General features: G+C 36.0%; 1 protein-coding gene across 5 annotated transcripts in view; it reads right to left on the reverse strand.

The window, feature by feature from the left end:
- LOC106869311 (protein transport protein Sec24C) overlaps positions 1-21,480 on the reverse strand; it is a 57,459-nt gene extending 35,979 nt beyond the window's left edge. For 2 of the 5 annotated variants that reach the window (XM_089362497.1, XM_089362490.1), the window contains exons 1-2: positions 21,141-21,301; positions 6,872-7,088 (exon numbers count right to left, since the gene is read on the reverse strand). Coding sequence is in view for 1 of the 5 variants with exons in the window: in XM_089362483.1 (XP_089218609.1) it covers positions 21,399-21,418 (20 nt within the window). In the remaining 4 variants the exon portion in view is untranslated. Of the gene's footprint in view, positions 1-6,871; positions 7,089-21,140; positions 21,302-21,398 lie in introns of those variants that run through there. The other 3 variants (XM_014914999.3, XM_014914997.3, XM_089362483.1) reach the window with 2 other exon arrangements.
- Positions 21,481-21,818: the final 338 nt, after the last annotated feature.

Raw genomic sequence — 21,818 nt, forward strand, 5'->3', positions numbered from 1 at the left:
GTAAAGTGGTTGGCATTAGGAAGGGCATCCAGCGATAGAAACCATGCCAAATCAGGAGTCTCGTGCAGTCCCCCACCCCTTGCCAGCTTTGGTCACCCTGTCCAACCCACACCAGCTTGGACAATGGACGCTAAGTGATGATGATGATATTCCATGAATTCTCTCTCTTTTTTTTATCTTTTTAGTTGTTTCAGTCATTAGACTGCAGCCATGCTGGGGCACAGCCTTGAAGGATTTTTAGCCGAATGAATTGACCCCAGTACTTATATCTTTTAAAGCCTGATACATATTCTATCGATCTTTTTTGCTGAACCATTAAGTTACAGGGACATAAACACACCAACACTGGTTGTCAAGTGTGTGTGTGTGTGGGGGGGGGGGCAAACACAGACAATTCATTAATAAATTACAAAGAAGAATACAGAAGAAAAACCATAACCTGTTTTAGCCATATTTTCATTTTCCACGGAACACAAGATAATGTTCAGGTCATGTTAAAATACCCAATACAAAAAAATCAATGATGATAATGATACTTAAAATTAACAAAACAAAATTCTGATGCTACGGTCTTAAAATTAGAATGGAATTTTTACTGCATACAATGCAATATCTTAGAGTAAGTTCTTTTCAAATGAATGAGTAAATGAATAAAATTTATTTCAGTTCAACATGGTCTCTTAAATGTACACTGGCTGGTAGGTAGCACATTGAAGACCACATGTTAGAATTCAATATGGATCTAAACATGAAAACTGATGAGACTGATTCTTAAAAGAAAGGAGTGAAAATCACAAAACAACAGTAGCTTTACTGAATAAATATTAAGCTTATACTTAAAATCAATTGGAGAATAAAAGATAGAAAACGTATCTCCAATATTTTCAGTATGAAAAGGACATTCAGTTCAAGTAGATATTAGATACATTTAAGGTTAAGATACAAGGTAAATAATTAGAAAATACCAACTAAAAATTTTGGCTGTTATCAGATAAGTAAAATAATAATTAGGTGCTCCCTCTTATATTCTCTTATCAGAAAGTATGAACAGTCATTTCTACAACCCATCGGTACATACAAAGAATTATGTACAGCAAAATCATTTAAGAGTTGCTTGATATCCATTTTAACTATTTTGAGATATGCCTTAAACAAATATTTTGAAATTCGTTAACACATGGTTAATTTATTTGCCTAGACATTATCTGATGGCTGAACTTAATGAAAATTTATCAAAATCTGTCTATTTTATCCCAGTTTTGACTTGTCTAAGGGATTTTACATTTGTCCTGAATAACAAACATTCAAAAATATGCTTGAAGCAGACTTCTACAAGCAGTATGTTATTTAACTGTTTTCTTTAGAGAAAAATTATAAATTCAGTATATATAGAAGCTTATTAGTCTTATCCAAACAGTCTGCACCATTTTACAAAAGTGTACTCTTTTAACACATACACACACACGTCTTACTTTTGAGTTTAGATCCTATGCCATTTATAAGTGCTTTCCCACTTATCACTATTTTCAACACACCTCATTTATCCTTTACCCTGTCTCCATGTATGTTTACTCTATCACTAATTTATTAGATACAATATTTGATCCATTAGAGGTGTGGATAGACACAGGCATGGGTGTGTGGCTGAGAAGCCTATTTACTAAACATGTGGTTTCAAGTTCAGTCTCGCTGCATGACAACCTGGGCAAGTGTCTTCTACTATAGCATTGGGCCGACCAAACCCTTGTGAATGGATTTGATAAACAGAAACTGAAAAAAGCCTGTTGTGTTGTATTGTGTGTGTGCATGAGTATGTATATACCTAATTTCTACATCATGTGATGGTGGTAAATGAGCATCACTGTCATAAAAGTGGGGCTGCTTCCTTCCAGTCTTCCATGAAAAACATGTCAAGCTATGGGAAAATGTTACCTTGCTTGGAAACAGAAGAGGGTTGTGACAAGAAGGGCATCTAGTTGTAGAAAATCAGCTTCAACAAATTCCATGTGACTCACGCAAGCATGGAAAAGTAGACTTAAATAATGATGATCATACATACACATGTGGTGTGTGTGTGTGTGTGTGTGTGTGTGTGTGTGTGTTTGTACACGCACACACACAGATCACCAGCCACTTTACATAGGATACTGAATGAATTTTATCATTGCACCAGCACTAAATATCCTTGAAAGACTAAAGGAAACTGGCAATGCTATGCCATCACCATGAGTTTGCTGACCACTTTAAAGGAGCCTACTGGGTACATTTTACCATGACAGTGGCACTAGTGAAATTGCTTTATGTCCTCTGAGTCCTCACTACTCTATGACGTGTTTGTTCACTCATGAAATAGACCAAGGTTTATAGTATTGAGATTAGCGATATAAAAAGAACCACGATGGATGGGTGGAGGTAATGAGAGAATGATGACAGGAACAGGAACAGGATAATGGGAGCAAGAGGGTCATAGATGGGAAGAGCGTGCTATTCTTAGTTATCCCAGCAAACAGCAGAAGGTGATAGAAAGTGAGAGGAGTGATGGAGATTGACAAGGTACCAAAAGCTAAGGGAAGTATCATATGTTAACACAGTAGCAACTATCTGTATCAAGAACCAAATATTGATTCTGCCAACTTTCCATCATTGCTACTACTTTCTAATGTTTATAACTTTCATTTGGTCATGTTTGCACAAGTGAAGTGATCTTGTTTAGCACTGCATGTCACCAATCATCTTGTCACCATCATAGAAGCAGGAATCTTCATTGATGATCTTATGTGAAAATATGTCTGACCAAAGGGAAATATTACTTTGCTTGGAAGTAGATGAGAGTGGTGACAGAAGGGGTATCTGGTCAAAAATCTGCCTCAATAAATTCTTTAGGATCCCTGTAAGCAAGTGTACATACATACATATGTACACAAGACACAGCTATAGCTGTGTAGTTAAGAAGTTCAATTTCCAAGCATGTGGCTTCAAGTTTGGTCCCATGTCTACTACAACAACCTTGTGTCAGCTAATGCCTTGAGAATGAATTTACTAGACAGAAAATGTACAAAATTCATATATATATATTGTATGGCAAGAAGTTTGCCTCCCACTCATATGGTTCAGCCCCAGAGTATGGTACCTTGGGCAAGTGTCTTCTACTATAGCCTTCGGCTAATCAAAGCCTTGCGACTAGATTTGGTAGACAGAAACTGAAAGAAGCCATCGTGTGTGTGTGTGTGTGTGTGTGTGTGTCTTTGTCTGCTACTCCAGCTTGACAACTGGTGTTGGTGTGTCTACATCCCCATAACTTAGTAATTCAGCAAAAGAGACTGATAAATTATGCATCAAGCTTAAAAAATAAATAAGCATTGGGGTTGATTCGTCCAACTAAAATTCTTGAAGGTGGTGCCCTAGCATGGCTGCAGTCTACTCACTAAAACAAGTAAAAAAATATATGTGCCTGTATGTATCTGCGAGCATCTGGATGAGTTTTCATATTTGCACAACTTAAAAAATAAATAGATAAATAAAGATGCCAAGCCACAAATGTTAAGTATGTCTCTAAGATCATATCTTTCAAGGTTGTTTACTATTTTACTAACATATCTAAATAATTCAGAAGTAAAATGAAAAACTGAAACAGAAACATCAATATGATGAAACAGTTTGTGTTTACAAATGCTACAAACATCAGTTTGTGTGTGTGTATATATATTATTTGTATTATATATATATATATATATATATATATATATATATATATATATATATATACATACTACTACTACTACTACAAAAACACATATGTCTCAGAATCTCAGTAAACTGCTATAATAGGTAACAGCACAAAGGCATTCTTACTGTGACCTTACTGTGACCAGCCTATCTCATATAATTTATTTAATCATTTCTGTTAGGTGTTACTACAGAAGAATAAATGCTCAAGTGAGGAATTTAAAGAACCACTTGGATTTTTTTATTCCACATTCTTTTATTCTTTTACTTGTTTCAGTCATTGACTGTGGCTATGCTGGAGCACTATCTTGAGTTTTAGTCAAGCAAATTGACCCCAAGACTTATTTTTTGTAAAGCTTAGTACTTATTCTATTAGTCTCTTTTGCTGAACCACTAAGTTACAGGGATGTAAACACACCAACATTGGTTGTCAAGCGATAATGGGAAGGCAAACACAAACACACACATATATATATATATAAATACAATAGCCTCTTTCAGTTTCTGTTTACCAAAGAGTTTCACAAGGCTTTGTGTCAACCTGAAGCTATAGTAGAAGACACTTGCTGAAGGTGTCACACAGCGGAACTGAACCTGGAACCATGTGGTTGGGAAGCAAGCTTCTTACCACCCAGCCATACCTGCACCTATATAAGGAACATCATATTGGATTTGTATATTTTGAATATCAGAAACTTAGGATAGGAACTGGTAATTTTTTTAATTTAATTTAAAAAACAAAAGAAGACAGTAATGCTATATATGTAATTTAATATTTTAAAATCATTTAATAAAATAAAAGGAAATGTTTACTCTTTCCTTTCCTTTTAAGTGTTTAATACATTTGTTAAAACTTATATTTCTCATGCTGTCTTCTATTTTTGCTCATTGCTCATATATTAAATTATTTAAACATATCAAATGAAATTTACTGCATATATATTAAACAATGAAGTGGTGAAGACTAATCTCAAGATGTTACATCTCACAGAGGAGATGATACAGGACTATGTTGACTGGCAATGCAGGGCACTAAAGACCTGACAACCCATACAAGCATGGTGAAAAATACATTAGAATGGGAGCGGTAATGGAGGTTGAAATATAATATAAGTTTATATGGGCCTTTTGCCTCTTTTTGTACTTGCTAAGTTTACTCACCTGCTCTTCTTCTAATCTATTCAACAGCCACTCATCATTCTACTGCCTCCTAACTATTTATTGTACCACACTTGGAATGATCTAGATCTGTCCATACTTAGCCCCTAACTCTACCACCATCTGTCTCTCTCTAGGTGAGGCACACACCTCACCAGTGGGACATAGGTTACGTCACAACAGAGTGTAAGGAAGTAACAAGTAAATATCCTGCAATGTTTCGAGTAAACTACATTTTTCTTTTTCTACTACTACTACTACTACATATATATATATATATATATATATATATATATATATATATATATATATATATATACAGTAATGCCTCGATATGTGGGTTAATTTCTTCCTGGAGACTGCTCATAAAGCTGGACAATAATTTCCCATAATAGCAAGGTTATAAACTGTAATTTGTTCCCAGAAAAATATTTTACCCATAAATAAATGGCAATAAAACAACAGTAGCATGTAAAGAATATTTTATGCAAAGTAAAAAGAATATCAAAATCATTTATAATGAAAAATATTATAATTGTTTTCTGAATCCGTTTCATTCACACTAGATTCATGCACACCATCACTTGTAGACATGATCACTGATTCACAAGCACTCATAGATGGACTTGTAGATTTCTTTTTAAAAAACAAGTTTAGAGTTTGCTTAGAAGAGGCTTTTTTTCACTCTCTATAAATTTCTCAGTAACACACAGAAGCATTTGTTATGGTAGTAAAAACTTTTGCACTTTGCTCAAAATTTGGATCTTGTGCTTGAAATATAAAACTCATAAATCCAGAATCTCGTAAAGTGAGGTATTACTGTATGTATGTGTATATATATGTACATATCATCATCATCATCATCGTTTAACATCTGCTTTCCATGCTAGCATGGGTTGAACAATTTGACTGAGGACTGACAAACCAGATGGCTGCACCAGGCTCCAATCTGATCTAGCAGAGTTTCTACAGCTGATGCCCTTCCTAACGCCAACCACTCTGAGAGTGTAGTGGGTGCTTTTTATGTGCCACCGGCACGGAAGCCAGACAGCTGCACTGGCAATGATCACGCTTGTATGGTGTTGTTAGCACTCCACTAACACAGGTGCCAGTCATCGAATTTGGTTTGATTTCAATTTCACTTGCCTCAACAGGTCTTTGCATATATATATATATATATATATATATATATAGTGTAGTTAAGAAGTTTGCCTGGCAATCATGTGGTTTTGGGTTCAGTCACACTGCATGGCCTGTTGGTCAAGTGTTTTCAGTATAGTTCTGGGCAAACCATTTTACAGAGTATATAGGTGAGTGCATTTTATTGGAGAACAAGCACCAGTGAGTTTGTCATGCCTTTGAGAAAACTAAAAGTTACTTTTGGCTCACCACTAGCTCTGCTTGTTTGCTAACCATTTCACAGAGTGTACTGCATGGAATTTATTATGATACCAGTTGTAGCAAGGTGGTCATGAATGATACATGTCAATATTAGTAAGGAGTACAAACAGAGTATATGAGATACATGCATGAAGTCCTTTAAGCATATATTATTCATGATGATGGGTGGAGTGTTGGAGGGAGGGTCAGATAGATCTTGATTGGTGAGCTAAAGAAATTCACTGTTATTCTTAGTCACATAGGCAATATTGTGAATGTGAGAAAAAGAGAGACTCATTAGGAGATGAGCAATAGGGGCATGGCCACTAGAAGTATGAATGTTAAAGGTAAAGGCAATAGAAATATATGTGACTGGCATGGAGAACAGACAGGTGAGTGATAAGAGGTAGGTGTGATAAAAGAAGTGAGTGATAATTATGGTAGAGGGATGAAAATTTATACACATGCATATGTGCACTCATACATGTTCATGTATTTTGTTCAACTTCCATGTACACAGGTTACATACCTAAAGGTATGTAACCTGTATATACTGTGGATATGAAGTCTACCTCTTCCACAGGTTCCACACACTTTGAGCACATACCATTTCTTCATAGAACTGTCCTTCTCCATATGTGTTATATGCCTATACCAATGCAGTATTCTCTCTTGCACACTATATTTGATGATTTTTTTTTATGCCCCATTTTTCTCTCTGCTGGTTTCAATTCTGTAGCTCATGCATACGCATTTCTTTCTAGTCTTTGCAGATCCTTTGATTAGGTAAAACAGTCTAGACAAAATGCTGTTCAGCTCTGTGCCTGAAAGAAATAATGATGCAACTGCAAGAAAAGTACTTCAGAATAAACCACTGTTCCTGCATCATGTGTGCGTGTGTGGTGGGGGTGTATGTATATGCATGAGAAGAAATAGATATATGTATACATGTTTGTATATAAAAATTTGGAAATGGCAAGGGACTGGAAGTTGTGGCAATTTGCTGTACTTTAGAAGACACACCAAGCTAAGTAAAATCGCTGTCATCCATACATACAGGCCTGTCCTTTACAGGTGCTGGTGCCACATAAAATGCACTTGTGCCATTGTTGTGTAAACACATCCATGCTGGTGGCACGTAAAAAACACCCAACACACTCTGTAAAGTGGTTGGTGTTAGGAAGAGCATCCAGCCATAGAAATCATGCTACAACAGACAATTGGAGTCTGGACAGCTCCATGTCAAATTGTCCAACCCATGCCAGCATGCAAAATGGACATTAAATGATGATGATGTACATATATACATGCACATAACTAGTAAAACAATAGTAGAAGTACTTAGGAGTAAGCAACTATAACTAGTATTTGTTGACCTGGATGATCTGGTAACTGCTGAGGAAGGTAGCAGTTGAAGTATAGTCAATAAATTGATAGTAAATTGTATAGCAATGAATGTAGTGGACAGGGGCTCAGCAAAGCTTGAACATTCTTTCACATGCTCAGAAGGATTCCTAAAAATAATTGATAGCTTCTGTTAACTAGCTGGCATTAGTAGTAGTGGAAGTAGATATTCCAAAAGTAAAGAAACCAGAAAAAGAATGGGTTGGAGAAAGTTCAGGGAACTATTACCTCTCTAGCTAACAAAAGGTTCCGCTCTCTGGATGAAAGGCTGATTGTAAGATACTTGTGTATGGACTGCAGCAATGTTTATGGTAGTGAGACATGGGCCTTGGATGCAGAGGGCTTGCAAAGATTAGAAAGAAATGAAATAAATATGTTCCACTGAATATGCAGTGTCAATGTGCACAAGCAATGGAGCACAAATGAGCTCAGAGTAAAACTGCATATAAAAGGAATCCAATGCAGGGTATAAGAGAGAAGACAGTGCTGCTAAGGATGTATGATGCAATGGAAGATGAAAGCTATATAAAGAAGTGCAGAGCACTTCAAATAGGCGGAGTCCGTGGAAGAAGGAGACCGAGAAGACGTGGAGTGAAGTGTTAGAAACCGATCTCAGGATGTTAAGCCTCTCAAAGGAGATGACAAGGGACTGAAATGATTGGTGACACACAGCACTCAACACACTCCCACTTGTAAAAGCATGGTGAAACCAGTGTTAAAGTAGAGGCAGTGATGAAAATGGAAGACATATGTATATGTGTGAGTGTGCCTGTGCATATATGTGTGTGTGTGTGTGTGTGTGCGTGCGCATGTACACACAATTGGGTTTCTTACACAATATGTTCCTGTCATGTCTATATCTAGTGACCACCCAATCTTTGAAACTCTTTCATTTTTCTATTGCTCAACCATCACCACGCTCTCCCAAACACCCTTCTACTCATCATACATCTCTCTAGTCAACCTCTTCTCTAATTAATATATATTATTTTCACACTGAATTATGAAGGCAGAACCTATTAATACTTAAAATTATCCCGGGTACTTGAAACTATCTATCTCTCTTGCTCTACTCTACAATTCCATTTAAATTCTGATTCCCATTCCATGTGAGTATACTCTGGCACTTTGCTACCATCTCGCTTTCTCTCCTGCTGTCTCTTGCACTCTCTCTCTCTCTGTCTCTTGTTCTTCCCTCTAGCTGGGTAACCATGTATCTCTTCTGTCCTTATTCTTGATCACACTCTCTCTCTCTCTCTCTCTCTCTCTCTCTGACTGTGTAACCATGTACCTTCTCTACAGCAAGACACCTGTTTCTGTCTCCCTGAAACACTCTAACCTTTCATCATCTGGCACAAGGTCACCTCTAATGCCCCCTACTCTCTCAAAGGATCTTTGTCTTGCAAGTTACTTGATGACCCTACCAGTGCTGGTGCCACATAAAAAACATCCAGTCCACACTGTAAAGCGGTTGATGTTTGGGAGGGCATCCTGCTGTAAAAGCCATGCAAAAACTGACCTTGCCTGTGCTGGTGCCATGTAAAAAGCACTCAGTCCACTCTGCAGGGTGGTTGGTATCAAGAAGGGCATCCAACCATAAAAACCCATATCAAAACAGACACTGAAACCTGGTGCAGTGTTCTGCTTAGCCAGCTCCAGTCAAACTGTCCAACCCACGCCAACATGGAAAGCAAACGCTAGCTGATGATGATGAGTATATATTATATAAATATACAGTATACAGACATATATACATATATCATTTAAGATCTGTTCCATGTTGCTAAGGAATGGATGGTTTGACAGGATCTGACTAGTGCCTGAGGGCTTTGCTGGTCTCCAGTGTCTACTTTGACAAGATTTCTACATACAGATACCACACCAGCACTAGTGGGGTCATCAAGTAATTCGGAAGAGAAGACCTTCAGAGAATGGAGGTACAATATTGATGGTGGCTGGTGGATGGTGGTGAAGGTGGTGGGGATTTATGCCAAGTGTAAAGAAGCTAAATATTGAAAAAGGGACAGGAACAGGTGTTTTGTTGTAGAGAAACTACATGGGTACTCCAGCAGGAAAGGGAGAAAGAATGGTGAACATGAGTTATCAGGGATCAGCCTCGATATACAAGAAGGTGGATAGCAAGAAAATAGGGGCAGAGAGTTGAGGATAGCTGGGTAGATAGGTAAGGGAGATGAGGTGAAGAATGAGGAAGATAGAAGATACACAGGTCAAGTATACAAAAGGGTGGACATAGTGAGTTACAAAAAGGGCTGTTGATAGCATAGATGAGGTTTTCAAAGAAATGGGTTTTAGTGGACACAGTGTGATAAAGGATGATGTTGGGAGTGCAAAACATGTGGCAAGGAAAGTGATTCTAAGAAGACGGGTTACTGGTAGCACACAAAGAGGGGAAGGAATATGTGCAGTTCTGTTCTCATATAATTACAGCAGCTGAGTAATAGCACCATAGGCAGAGGGGTGTTACGAAGATGAGTAGCTGGGAAGATTTGACAGGTACAGATTAGGTGTGGGGAGGGGTGCATAGACATTGATGACATACTTTTACAACCTCATTTTTGCAAAGATGGACAGGTTTTCATGAGCATGGTGGATTACTAGTAATCTTGGTCCTTTGTTTTCTGATAAAACTCAATATCCAAAATGAATTTAAGTATCAATATGTATCTCTCTCTTTCTCTACACACATATATATGGCTTTTGTTGACTTGAAGAAAGCTTTTGACAGAGTCCCCTGATCTGTTATCTGGTGATCAATGTGGAAACAAGGGATAGACGAGTGGTTGGTGAGAGCTGTACAAGCCTTGTACAGAGACGCTACCAGTAAGGTGAGGGTGGGTAATAAGTACAGCGAAGAATTCAGGGTACAAGTAGGGGATTCACCAAGGATTGGTGCTCAGCTCCCTCTTGTCTATCATAGACCTCCAAGCAATAACAGTAGAATTCAAGACAGGCAGACCCGGAAAGCTCCTCTATGCTGATAACAGAGTGTAAGCATCTTGAGAGAAAAGTTAGGCATAAGAGGAATCAAATGTGGTGTGCAAGAGAGACAACTACACTGGTATGGTCATGTGATGCGCATAGACAAGAACAGCTATGTAAAGAAGTGCTGATCTCTAACTGTGGAGGGAACCTGTGGTAGAGGTAGACCCAGGAAGACATGAGATGAGGTAGTGAAGTATGATCTTTGAACCTCACAGAGGCAACGACTAGTGACTGAGACCTTTGGCGACGTGCTCTGCATAAGAGGACCCATCAAGCCAAGTGTCCCCATGCTGGTGGCACATAAAAAATCAACCTTTGATCATCGGGCCTTACGGAGGCAAAGTGGCTGAGTTCCTTTTGAGTGTTGGGCCTTATGGAGACAAAGTGGCTGGGTTCCTTTCGAGTGTTGGGCCTCACGGAGGTGAGGTGGCTGAGTTCCTTTCAAGCATTGGGCCTTATGGAGGCAAAGTGGCCAAGTTTTTTTTGAGTGTTGGGCCTTACAGAAGCAATGACCAAGATCTTTGGCATTATGCCAAGCCTGAGAAGAAAACCCATCAAGCCGAGCAAAACTACAGTTGTGCCAGATACTGGTGTCGTGTTGGTGGCACATAAAAGCACTCATTACATTTTGGTGTGGTTGGCATTAGGAAGAACATCAAATCAGAGAAAACCATGCTAAATCAGACTGGAGCCTGGCGCAGCCTTCCACCATGCCAGCCCAGTCAAACCATCCAACCCATGCCAGCAGGCACAACAGACGTTAAAAGATGATGTGTGTATTTACATTAGAGATGTCTTCCTTCATCATCTTCCACAAGTATCATTCATATTTAGTGACAGGCACATCTTTATGCAGATGTATACAGATGTATATGTGCACACATACTCACACACACATTTCACTTTTCTTTTTCAGGTACTGTTTATAAACAGACCAGTGCAGCCCTATCAATATAAATATGCACTGAAACAAAAAAAGCTGTATGAGATTACCATGCACATATCTTGTCAACAAAATATGAGTGAAAGTCGTAGAAGTATCATTGGAAAGGCAAGATAATTAATTTAATTTAATATTATCTGTTTTAAAATCTCTTGTTCATATAATAATTATTGGCTGGTGTTCACAACCCTTTACTAGTTGGGCAGTGCACCATTAGAACTTCAATGCTAGCATTCTACTAAGAAATAGTTGTGTAAAATAGTGATAACATACTTAGCAAAATGTGGTGGTGGTTCAATCAACTGGAATCCCTCATATAAATTGCCCTGCAGCCTTTTTAAGCTAGGAGGTTTATGCATTTTTGCTCTATCTGATGGGTATGGTAAAACACATTTTGTTGCAGTCATGGTCAAAAGGCTCATGCCAAGCCCTCATTAAATTTTTTAAGTCTCATTTGGAGAAGAACGTGTGGGCTGAAGAAGGTGCTGATTTTCAGTAAATTTATTAAAGGGCTAGTAAGAGCTCAAGAGAATGGACCTACTCTCAGTAGACATGTACAGGCCAGAGTATCACAGCTTGGATAGAGCTTTTAGCCTTGGTAGTCAGGGTAATTCTGGATCCAGAGGGTTCTTTGATTGGCTCCCTTCTCTAGAGACTCACAAATATGTATGCTGTGTATACCATCATTTATATTTTTTAATTCAGGTACAAACTGTCACATATTATATAGTCTGGACTTTGTCTCTTAGCCTTGTAGCAATAACTGATAATTAATACAATCACTCTCTTTTCTGGCCTCCCTACCTCTATCTCTTTACCTTGTATTTATACACAACCCAGCATGGTATGGGATAGCATATCCACTCACTTGTCCTTTACCACCAGATGCAACAACTGCCTTGCAACTGCTCAATATGCAGCATAGAACTATTGAGACAGAATTACTCACACTTGCCCAAGATACCTTTTTTCAACCTCTTCCTTCCTACCTCTACCCACATAATGTAGACAATCTTTATACTAAGCTGCATAAGATCACTATTTCTATGCTTGTAACAGCTAAAATTTCTTCCATACATTGATGGAATGTAGAAACAAGATGAACATAGCAAGTCACATCACAAGCTACCTGTGTCAGCAGGAAGTGATTCTGAAAAATGAACTGGCACAGGGTAGAAGAGACTTAGTTCTTTTGCATGAGACAACCTCTCCAGAGATAAGAACATAATAAAATGCACCGAGTACACTGCAAGCTGCATCATGGGTTACTAGTTTAGAGCAGAGGGAACTCTTTCATCCTTCTACATGAGACAACCTTTCTAGTACCCACAGCACAATACAGTGCACCCAGTCCACACTCAGTGATTGATGAGACCCATCCCAACATAAGCCAGCATAGAAAAACAGAAATAGAAAATAATGATGATAATAAAACCACCTGTGAAAGATAACATATCACATGTTCATTGCAGATTCCAGTACACATCAGTTAAAAATGGTTATCAATAAATTGAGATTTCTACTTTGTTTCTTTACATTTCTGGAGGGTCAGCGTTTTTATTACACTGTAGCAATTTTGAAAAAAAAAAAAAAGTAGCAGCTCTGCTATTTCTAATACCACAAGGGAATTGCATTTAAAACATTTTACATTTATTTTTAATTCATATACAGAGAGAGAGTTTTAGTTAGCCAAAGGATTGTTGGTGGTGCTACAGTATGTTAACAAAAGCACTTAACTGACGATAGAGGGGTTCCTTTAGCTTAAAGTAGATACCACAGCAAAATACAGTTCCATCATTGTACACAAAGGGAACAATGTATAATTTTCATAATCTTTCATCAAAATTTGGTGCTAATTTATGTTCCAAACACCAGCTTAATATTGATAAAGTTATTTTAATAAATTCTTCAAAATTTTTAAAATAAATTATAACAAAGAATGTATCTCAACAGGAATGTAGTAACAAAAAGGTTAAGCTTAGACTACTATAACTTATGAAACAGCAACAGGAATCAGCTGATGTATGTGTATCTTAACCCATTTACTGCAAAAAGCAGTTTTGTATACCAATCTTTGGTTGAGGAATGCCATGTTTGAAACTATTTTCTGTTGAGATATGTCAAGTTTACGGAGGCAACTTGACTTGCAGAAAATACCAGTTCTATTTTTGGTAGATATTTAACATGAAATTTAATTCTGCATTTAAAGGGTTAAATCACAATGTGTGAACAATTTTAATAAAAGCCTGTGGATTTAGAAGAAGAATTGCTTCTGACTGATGTTTGACCATAGTGAACTACTGCTATTAATTTATTAATGACAAAATTGTATCAGAGTATATTACAAATGATAAAAATACTTCTAAATATTAAGGATAGAGTAGCAATGAAAGGTCAAGTTCATGAATATGATTTCTATAAAGAGAGATAAAAATGCATACATAAAAGATCCATTAAATCAACTGTCTCAGAAAAAACAAAAAAATGTCTTAAGAATCTCAATGTAGTTACTATCAATTAAAAGTCCAGTTCTTTATACTGATGTTGAAAATACATCTCATAAACCATATGTTACATGTTGAACAATGTATTGACTTGCAATTGTCTTGCTTAAAGAAAGTTGGAAGTGCTTATATTTCAAAGAAAGAGAAATTCTAGTTGATTACATCAGAGTGTATTTTTTATATTTAATTTCGTCTTGCATGTGTGCGTGTGTGTGTAAAAAAACTAGAAATAGTTGGAGCAAATTCTAGTATCATGAAAAACATGTAAACTAAAATAGAATATATCTATTACAAAATGAATTTAACTTGTTGAATACGTAAGCAAATTTAAGAAATAGACTAAATGGCAAAGTGGAAATAGCTATGGGTTAAGAATCATATATATTCAAAGAGAGAGGGAAGTGGATGTTATGAAGGAAAGTGGCATAATCTGCACAGTCTGGGGGTAAAGAATTGGTAGTTATGATAACCAAAGCAAAACCACAAACATTCAAAATTTGGTAGAGGAAACAGTTAGGGATCAGATAACATGGAGAAAACTAATGAAATAAACTTCAAAATGTGACCTCTGCTAATGGAAGATATTTCATTATGTTGAAATTATTGTTAGTTTATCAGTAATGGTGTTCATTATCTGTTAATTTTCCCACAATGAAAGATCTCAGGTTCCCAACTGGAACTATCATACTAAATTGAGTCAACGAAGTAGTCTTTATATGGTTACTTGACCGGTTAGAATTAGCAACCAAATCTCCTTCAAAAGTTCACCATATCATCTTAAAACAAATGAACAAGTGTTCCTGAGTACAACATGTCAAATAAGAAAGACTAAATGGTTGCATGAGAAAAGTCAGTTGAATGAACAAATTGAATCAAGTGATAATCAATAAAATATCTAGTTAGCTACTAGACATAACTTTATCAAAGGTTTATTGAAATGCTTGGTTTTCTTTTCTTCACATTCCTAGTTGTTAAACAACTTCCCACTTCTATCACAAAAGAACAACAAATTCAGTTATTGTGAACATTTTTCAAAACATTTACTATTATGATACATGAACATTTTTCAAAACATTTACTATTATGATATATCATTAATTTTTTTTTTTTGTTATAAATTTAAATCATTATGCCCAATAATAACTAACTCTACAAAGTCATACATCATATGAATAAGAATTCATCTACCAAACAGGTGCTATTCTCTAAAATAGAATCAAGAGTGATAGTGGCTCTAGAAGGATGTTTAGGGATTATTGTAATGGATAAAGAGGGAGTTACTGGTCAACAAGTCTGATAGGTGTAGTTTGAGATAGTGATGATTACACAAAAATAATAAATAACAGTAAGGTATGTGGTTATTTGACTTGTTAGGAAGAACATCTAAATCTTCCTGGAATTTCATCCTAGTGTCTTAAAAATAAAAGGAGACAGAAGATAAGAAAATCCCACATATGCTTTAAAAAAGATGGTTATGGCTGAAACACCATTGGGTGTTGATCTGTTCAATCAATACTGAACAATGGTCAAATAATACCAGTTATTTAACACAGAGTAACAGATGAAGGTAGTAAGTTGTCCAGTTTTTAATTGAGTTTAGATAATACTGAAATACTAAAAGAAAAACATGATTTATTGTTTTTAACAAGAGCAATATCGCCTGTGATATTTTGAAAATCACAAATAACATATACGACCTTCAAACGTTGGGCCTCACAGAGGCGATGACAAGTGACTGAGATCTTTGGAGATATGCTATGCTTGAGAAGACCCAGCAAGCCAAGTGAGACAGTGACTGTGGCTTATGCCAGTGCAGCATATCTGGTCCTTTCAATCATTGGGCAATAAACTGTGCTTGCAAAGACCTGTCGAGTCAAGTCAAGTCATTGTTGTGGCCGATGGCAGTACAGCCTGATTGACACCTGTGCCAATGACACGTAAAAGCACCATTCAAGCGTGGTCAATGCCAGTGTCGCCTGACTGGTCCTGTGCCGGTGGCACATAAAAAACACCATTCGAGCGTGATCATTGCCAGTGCTGCCTGACTGGTTTCTGTGCCGGTGGGACATAAAAAGCACTATTCAAGTGTGGTCAATGCCAGTACTGCCTAACTGTCCCTCGTGCCAGTGACACATAAAAAGCACCCACTACACTCTTAGTGTGGTTGGCATTAGGAAGGGCATCCAGCAGTAGAAACTTTGCCAGATCAGATTGGATCCTGGTGCAGCCTTCTAGCTTGCCAGCCCTCAATCAAATCGTCCAACCCATGCCAACATGGAAAGCGGACGTTAAACGACAACGATGATGATGATGTTACAATGGTATTTGTTAGCAGGTGGTGAATTGGTAGAATCAATATAGAATATTGCAATATTTGTCCTGGGTCAATGTTCTGAGTCTGAATCCTACTGAGGTCACTTTTGCCTTTAATTCTCCCAGGGTTGATAAAAAAAAATTACCAATGTGCTAGAGTGCAGCCCTATCTCCCTACACGAGTCATATATTTAAATTTCTACAAGGTAAATGGCATAGAGCATGAAAGGATGTGTCTACTGAAAAATGAGAGCAGAAACACGGAACATGCAACTATTAAGTCATATTCAATCATGAGAATTAACCATGTTGTTGAGACATCAGACCTTTCTCTCAAGGGAATCTTTTATCTCATGATAAAACATTGAGTGTCTTACAGGATGTGTTATGAATAATACTAGCACTGCACAGTTAGTATTATACATAAAACTACCTCATAATTTAGCTTTCTCTCATCATTCACATTGTGTCCCCGAGATCTAACACTAACAACTTTTCTGTAATTCTTCACCTCTCCTTACCTGAATGTAATATTCTTGAATATTACATTCTTGCCCATATTTTCTACATAACCATCAACAGTTCAAGTGCATCAATCTCAGTTTTATAGGAGAGCCTGCGAAGGCTATGTGCATAGCCCATCCTTCCTTTAAACCAGTAATGGGCAAATTGTGACCTACCTAATCAAAAATTACCTGGAATTTTTTTTCTTAGTAGTGCAGCCCACCTGATCATGATGTGGCCCACTTCTCAAAAAAAGGTTGCCCGTGCCTGCTCTAAACCAAACCATTAAAAGCATGTATGGCAGTCCACCTAAATTATCACATTTGACAATGGATTGACTGAATTATCAAAGCATTGGACAAAATGCATTGCAATATTTGTTCCAGTCCTTTATGTTCTTCAATTCAACTTTGCTTTGTATCCTTCTGGAGTTACTAATAGGAAGTACCACTCAAACACTATTCCCAATTTTCAGAGTTTATATTAGAAATGATTATAATAATAATATTGTTTTTTAATATAAAGCACAAGGTTGGAAATTTTATTGGCTCTAGAAGGACAAAGTTGACCTCAGTGAGATTTGAACTCTGAACATAAAGTGCTATAACTAAATACTCTGTCAATCTGTTTCTAAACAGGCTACAAATTCAAGAGAAGAGGTTGCACAAGTGAATCAACCTCAGTACTTGACTGGTACTTTATTTCATCAAAGGAAGAAAGTTGAACTCAGGATTTAGACTCAGAATATAAAGGGCCAAAACTAAATATTGCATAGCATTTTATCTAATGTTCTAATGATTCTGCCAATCAACAACCCTAATAGCAGTAATAAGTGCACTCATTTTATACACAGTCTGTGTGCAGTCTGGAGATGGACTCTAGAAGTGCCAAATTTATCATGAAAATAAAAGAATGTTTCAAATAACTTTTTCTTTCTTTTGACTTTCATGTTAATTTTCTTGTAGTCAGTGAGTGATCTAGTGAGGAAGTTCCAACTTCATAAACGTGTTTGAGAAAGAATTTATCTCTACAGTGGCACACCAAAAGAATCATAGATGGACAAATCAACAGGATACTAAAAAATTAGCCATGGAATCTGGGTGGGGGTTCACATCCTTTTGTTTCTACTATGTCTGTGGTCAAAATAACTTTCAACAGTCGACTGTAGCAAGATAGAATGGTTTATTACTGTAAGCAAAAATAGACAGTTTGGTTGTATCACAGAGATGAGTTTTAGACATTTTGTAGACATGGGTCATGGTCCAAAACTCCAGGTTCACTAGAAAAGGAAGACGTCTAAGTCAGAACTAAATATGGAACGTCACCAACATGAGATTTTAATTAGTTACTTTTCAGTTTAAAGCATTGCTGAGGCCTGAAAGGCTTACTCTCTGTATTATTTCTGGTCCCAGTATTGGTGCCTTCTAAATTATTTTGAATTATGTATAATTTGAGAACATTTATAAATTAATCTAAACTGCTACTGTTTAGAAAACGTTTCTAAAATCATTTAAATTGTTTCCTATTTTATCAAGCCAATTTAATCTATCAATATCAACTATAATAATGAATTTGAAATTTTTAAAATATATAGAACCATAAATAACATTAATAAAATACAATAAAATCAAATCAACAATAACATGAGGGCGGTTTCTAATTGTTGTAATATGACACTGAATTTTGTTTTCACAGCGTCAACAAACTGACATACATTCAAGTTACAGAAGTTTCTAAACACTATATGGTATGCCACTATGTGAGGGTGTGAAGATCTGTTAAATGGTAGAATCAGGGGTTCATATTAATGCTCTAACACAGATAATGAAAATAAATAAAACCATTTTATCACGTTAAAAATGATTTCAAGTCAGATATTTTTTTATATATTTCTTGCTAACATAATGACAATGCCCGTTTATGTGCACAACAATAAAAGTGGCATTGCATAAAATAAATTAAGAGCCACAGCTGTAGAGACAGAATTAAATCATTGCTCACACTTGACTGTGGTTTGATTATTGGGGTATCAAAGGGAACTTAAAATCAGGACTCTAATATTAACTGATTGTTAATAAGATTGCACGTTTAAATCATGGTATTCCTGACACATTACATGGTACATTGACAGGAACTCTAATAATAATACAACTAGTTTGAACCCGATTTCTTCATTGCGTCTGATGCAAGCTATCACTTATTTAAATTAGTTGTAGTAACTTTAAGGTAATGAGGCAATTTCTGACTAAATGAGTCAAAGGAATTAAATTTTAAACAAAAATTAAAGTATACTTTACAATGAGATATTCTCATGATTCTTCTAATGTAGACCTGATATAATTCTTAAAAAGAAAACCTTGTTTTAATATGAAATGAAAATCTGGGGTAAAAAAAAGAAAGAAAGAAAGAAACTGTTGGTCTAGTAAGAACATTAAAAAGCTAAACTCAGTTCTTCGCAATATCTATTTCGGTACGGCGCTGTTCCGGAGGCAGTTTTTCGCCACTCATCTGGGGTCCATAAATAAGTACCAGTCATATAATAGAGATTCTACTCAAATCAATAGAAATTACTACAGTTGTTTAGATTAACAAAAATAAAAAAGAAAGAATCCTGACCAATTCTGGTACGTTATAATGACCAATAGCACATAAAAGGTATTTGTTGAAAGTTCCATCCCATATTTTTCCATTCAACCAAATTTTCTTAGATGTAGAAATATCTTTTTTCCCCCCAATTAAAAAAGCATATTCGGCAATTCATTACAAAAATACATATAACAAATTATTAAAAACAAAATCTTTCAGATAGTTTTCTTTTTAAGGACGATGTGTGACCCTTATTCATTCAATTGCTTCAACAGTTAACCTAATGATGTATTGATACATATGACGTTAATAGAATCAATTCACAGATGTAGCCCGAAATCGAGGTGTACATAATCATTAGAATACTGATCTATTTCCATATTGTCTACATGTAACTTAACATCAATATTCATTTAAAACATCGAGCTTTTGTGCTTTAAAACTGAATTACTTAAACGAAGAGGTGGCAAAAAACAGTTTATATTATAAATAATTTCTAAAATATGTCGGCCGGCTGAGTTATGGAAGTTTGGAAGAGCGATGTGGAGAAGCCAAGCTGTCAGTTTAAATGTTATCACAATGGGTTCTGTTAGTGTTTGTGACACACCTACACAGATGATTTTTAAAACGATCTTTCATTAATATATATCATCTGTCTATTAAGAAGTAAACATAGTTGTCGTGTAAGTTTCCAAACGTTGACAATATGTTGATCATATAGACAGAGAGAGAGAGAGGACCTCGCTTGAAAAAGTAAGAAGAAAATAATGACCAAGATCAGAACATTTAGTTCATTATAAATATGTCTTCTGCAATTAATGAAATAGTTCATCACAGTAAATAATATATTCTATATGTTAAATTTGTTAAAGTCTGGCTATCCACATACAATATGTGAGACTTCGGTGGAATACATTCTAACAGAATCAACACGTAGGCAGGTAAAACCACCTTAACAGGATTTTTATATTCCGTACGGAGAGATAAGCCAAAAATCAGAATTAAGGTTAATATATAGAGAAAGCTTAAACAATCTGAAGACATAATTTAGAAAACTAAGAAGATTTTTGTGAAGAAAATCTCTAGTTTTCTGAGTCAGTAGCTTTAAATATTGCCTAAATTATGTCGTCAGATTTGCTTCGGGATTATCTGTATGGAAGGATAAACCGCTGATACACACAATCTGAGAAGGTTAATAACTTAGAGGCAAAGATTTCAAATTGGTTGAAAGTTGTAAAGAGGAAACAACATAGATTGGCTTTTATAAGTTGTCAATTTGGACAAGTTGAGATTTAGAATTGTCATTGCATTTAAGAATAAACCAGCGAGGAAATGCTTGAGATACTATACACACACACACACTATACATATATATATATATATATATATATATATATATATATATATATAGTTAATAAAAAAAAAAACAAAGTGTAGGAGTGTATCAATATGATTATGAAATAAGGTTTTAAATGAGGAGAAATTAATTCGCTACAAATAATGACAACCCCAAGACAATTTATCAGAGGGACAAAACGACGGAATCTGCATGAAGTTCTGGATCCATAAACTAACGGAATTATTTCCTCTATTTATAACAGAGAAACAACAACACTTACCTTAAAACGTCACCAAGATATCAATTAAAGAATACGGACTAAACACATGAGTATCAATGTAACAGATAAGTTGCAAAGCCCAAAAAAAAAGCAATGGGTCAAACAGACTTTCCAAGAGTAACTTAGTCCGTCTCTCTCTCTCCTTTTCTTCCTTCTCTCTTACTCACTCACTCACTCCCTATCTATCTTTACTCCCTCTCTTGATAACAGTATCACTGATACTTTCTCACAGCTTTCAGTCAACGCTGTGCCACGTACCGCTCACTTCCGGTACACATGCGTATTACTTGCCACGTAGACAGGAAGCATCTGGAATGTTGGGATGTGAAGTGTCGCGTGTACAATGAATGATGCGAGAGAAGAAGGCGTGAACAGTATTTCGTTCCTGGCTTAACTCGACCCTTTTATTCCGTTTTAAATTCAAATCGTAATTTTGCAAGATTTATTTTTATTAAAAAAAAAATTAATCGATAATAGTATTTTATTTATAAATAAAATTTTATTCCTGTTTAATTTCACAAATTTATTCCTATTGCCTTCCAATCAGCATGAACCATTGCCTTATCTTATTCGTCGTAGATAATGTTTATCAATAATTAATTAAACGTCAATAAATTCTATATCTTTTTGTCCTTCCATTATATATGGAATTTGTTTCTCAAATTGTTTGGAACAGTT

This window comes from Octopus bimaculoides, chromosome 1, assembly GCF_046866305.1.
Source record: "Octopus bimaculoides isolate indiv1 chromosome 1, ASM4686630v1, whole genome shotgun sequence".
Taxonomy (NCBI): domain Eukaryota; kingdom Metazoa; phylum Mollusca; class Cephalopoda; order Octopoda; family Octopodidae; genus Octopus; species Octopus bimaculoides.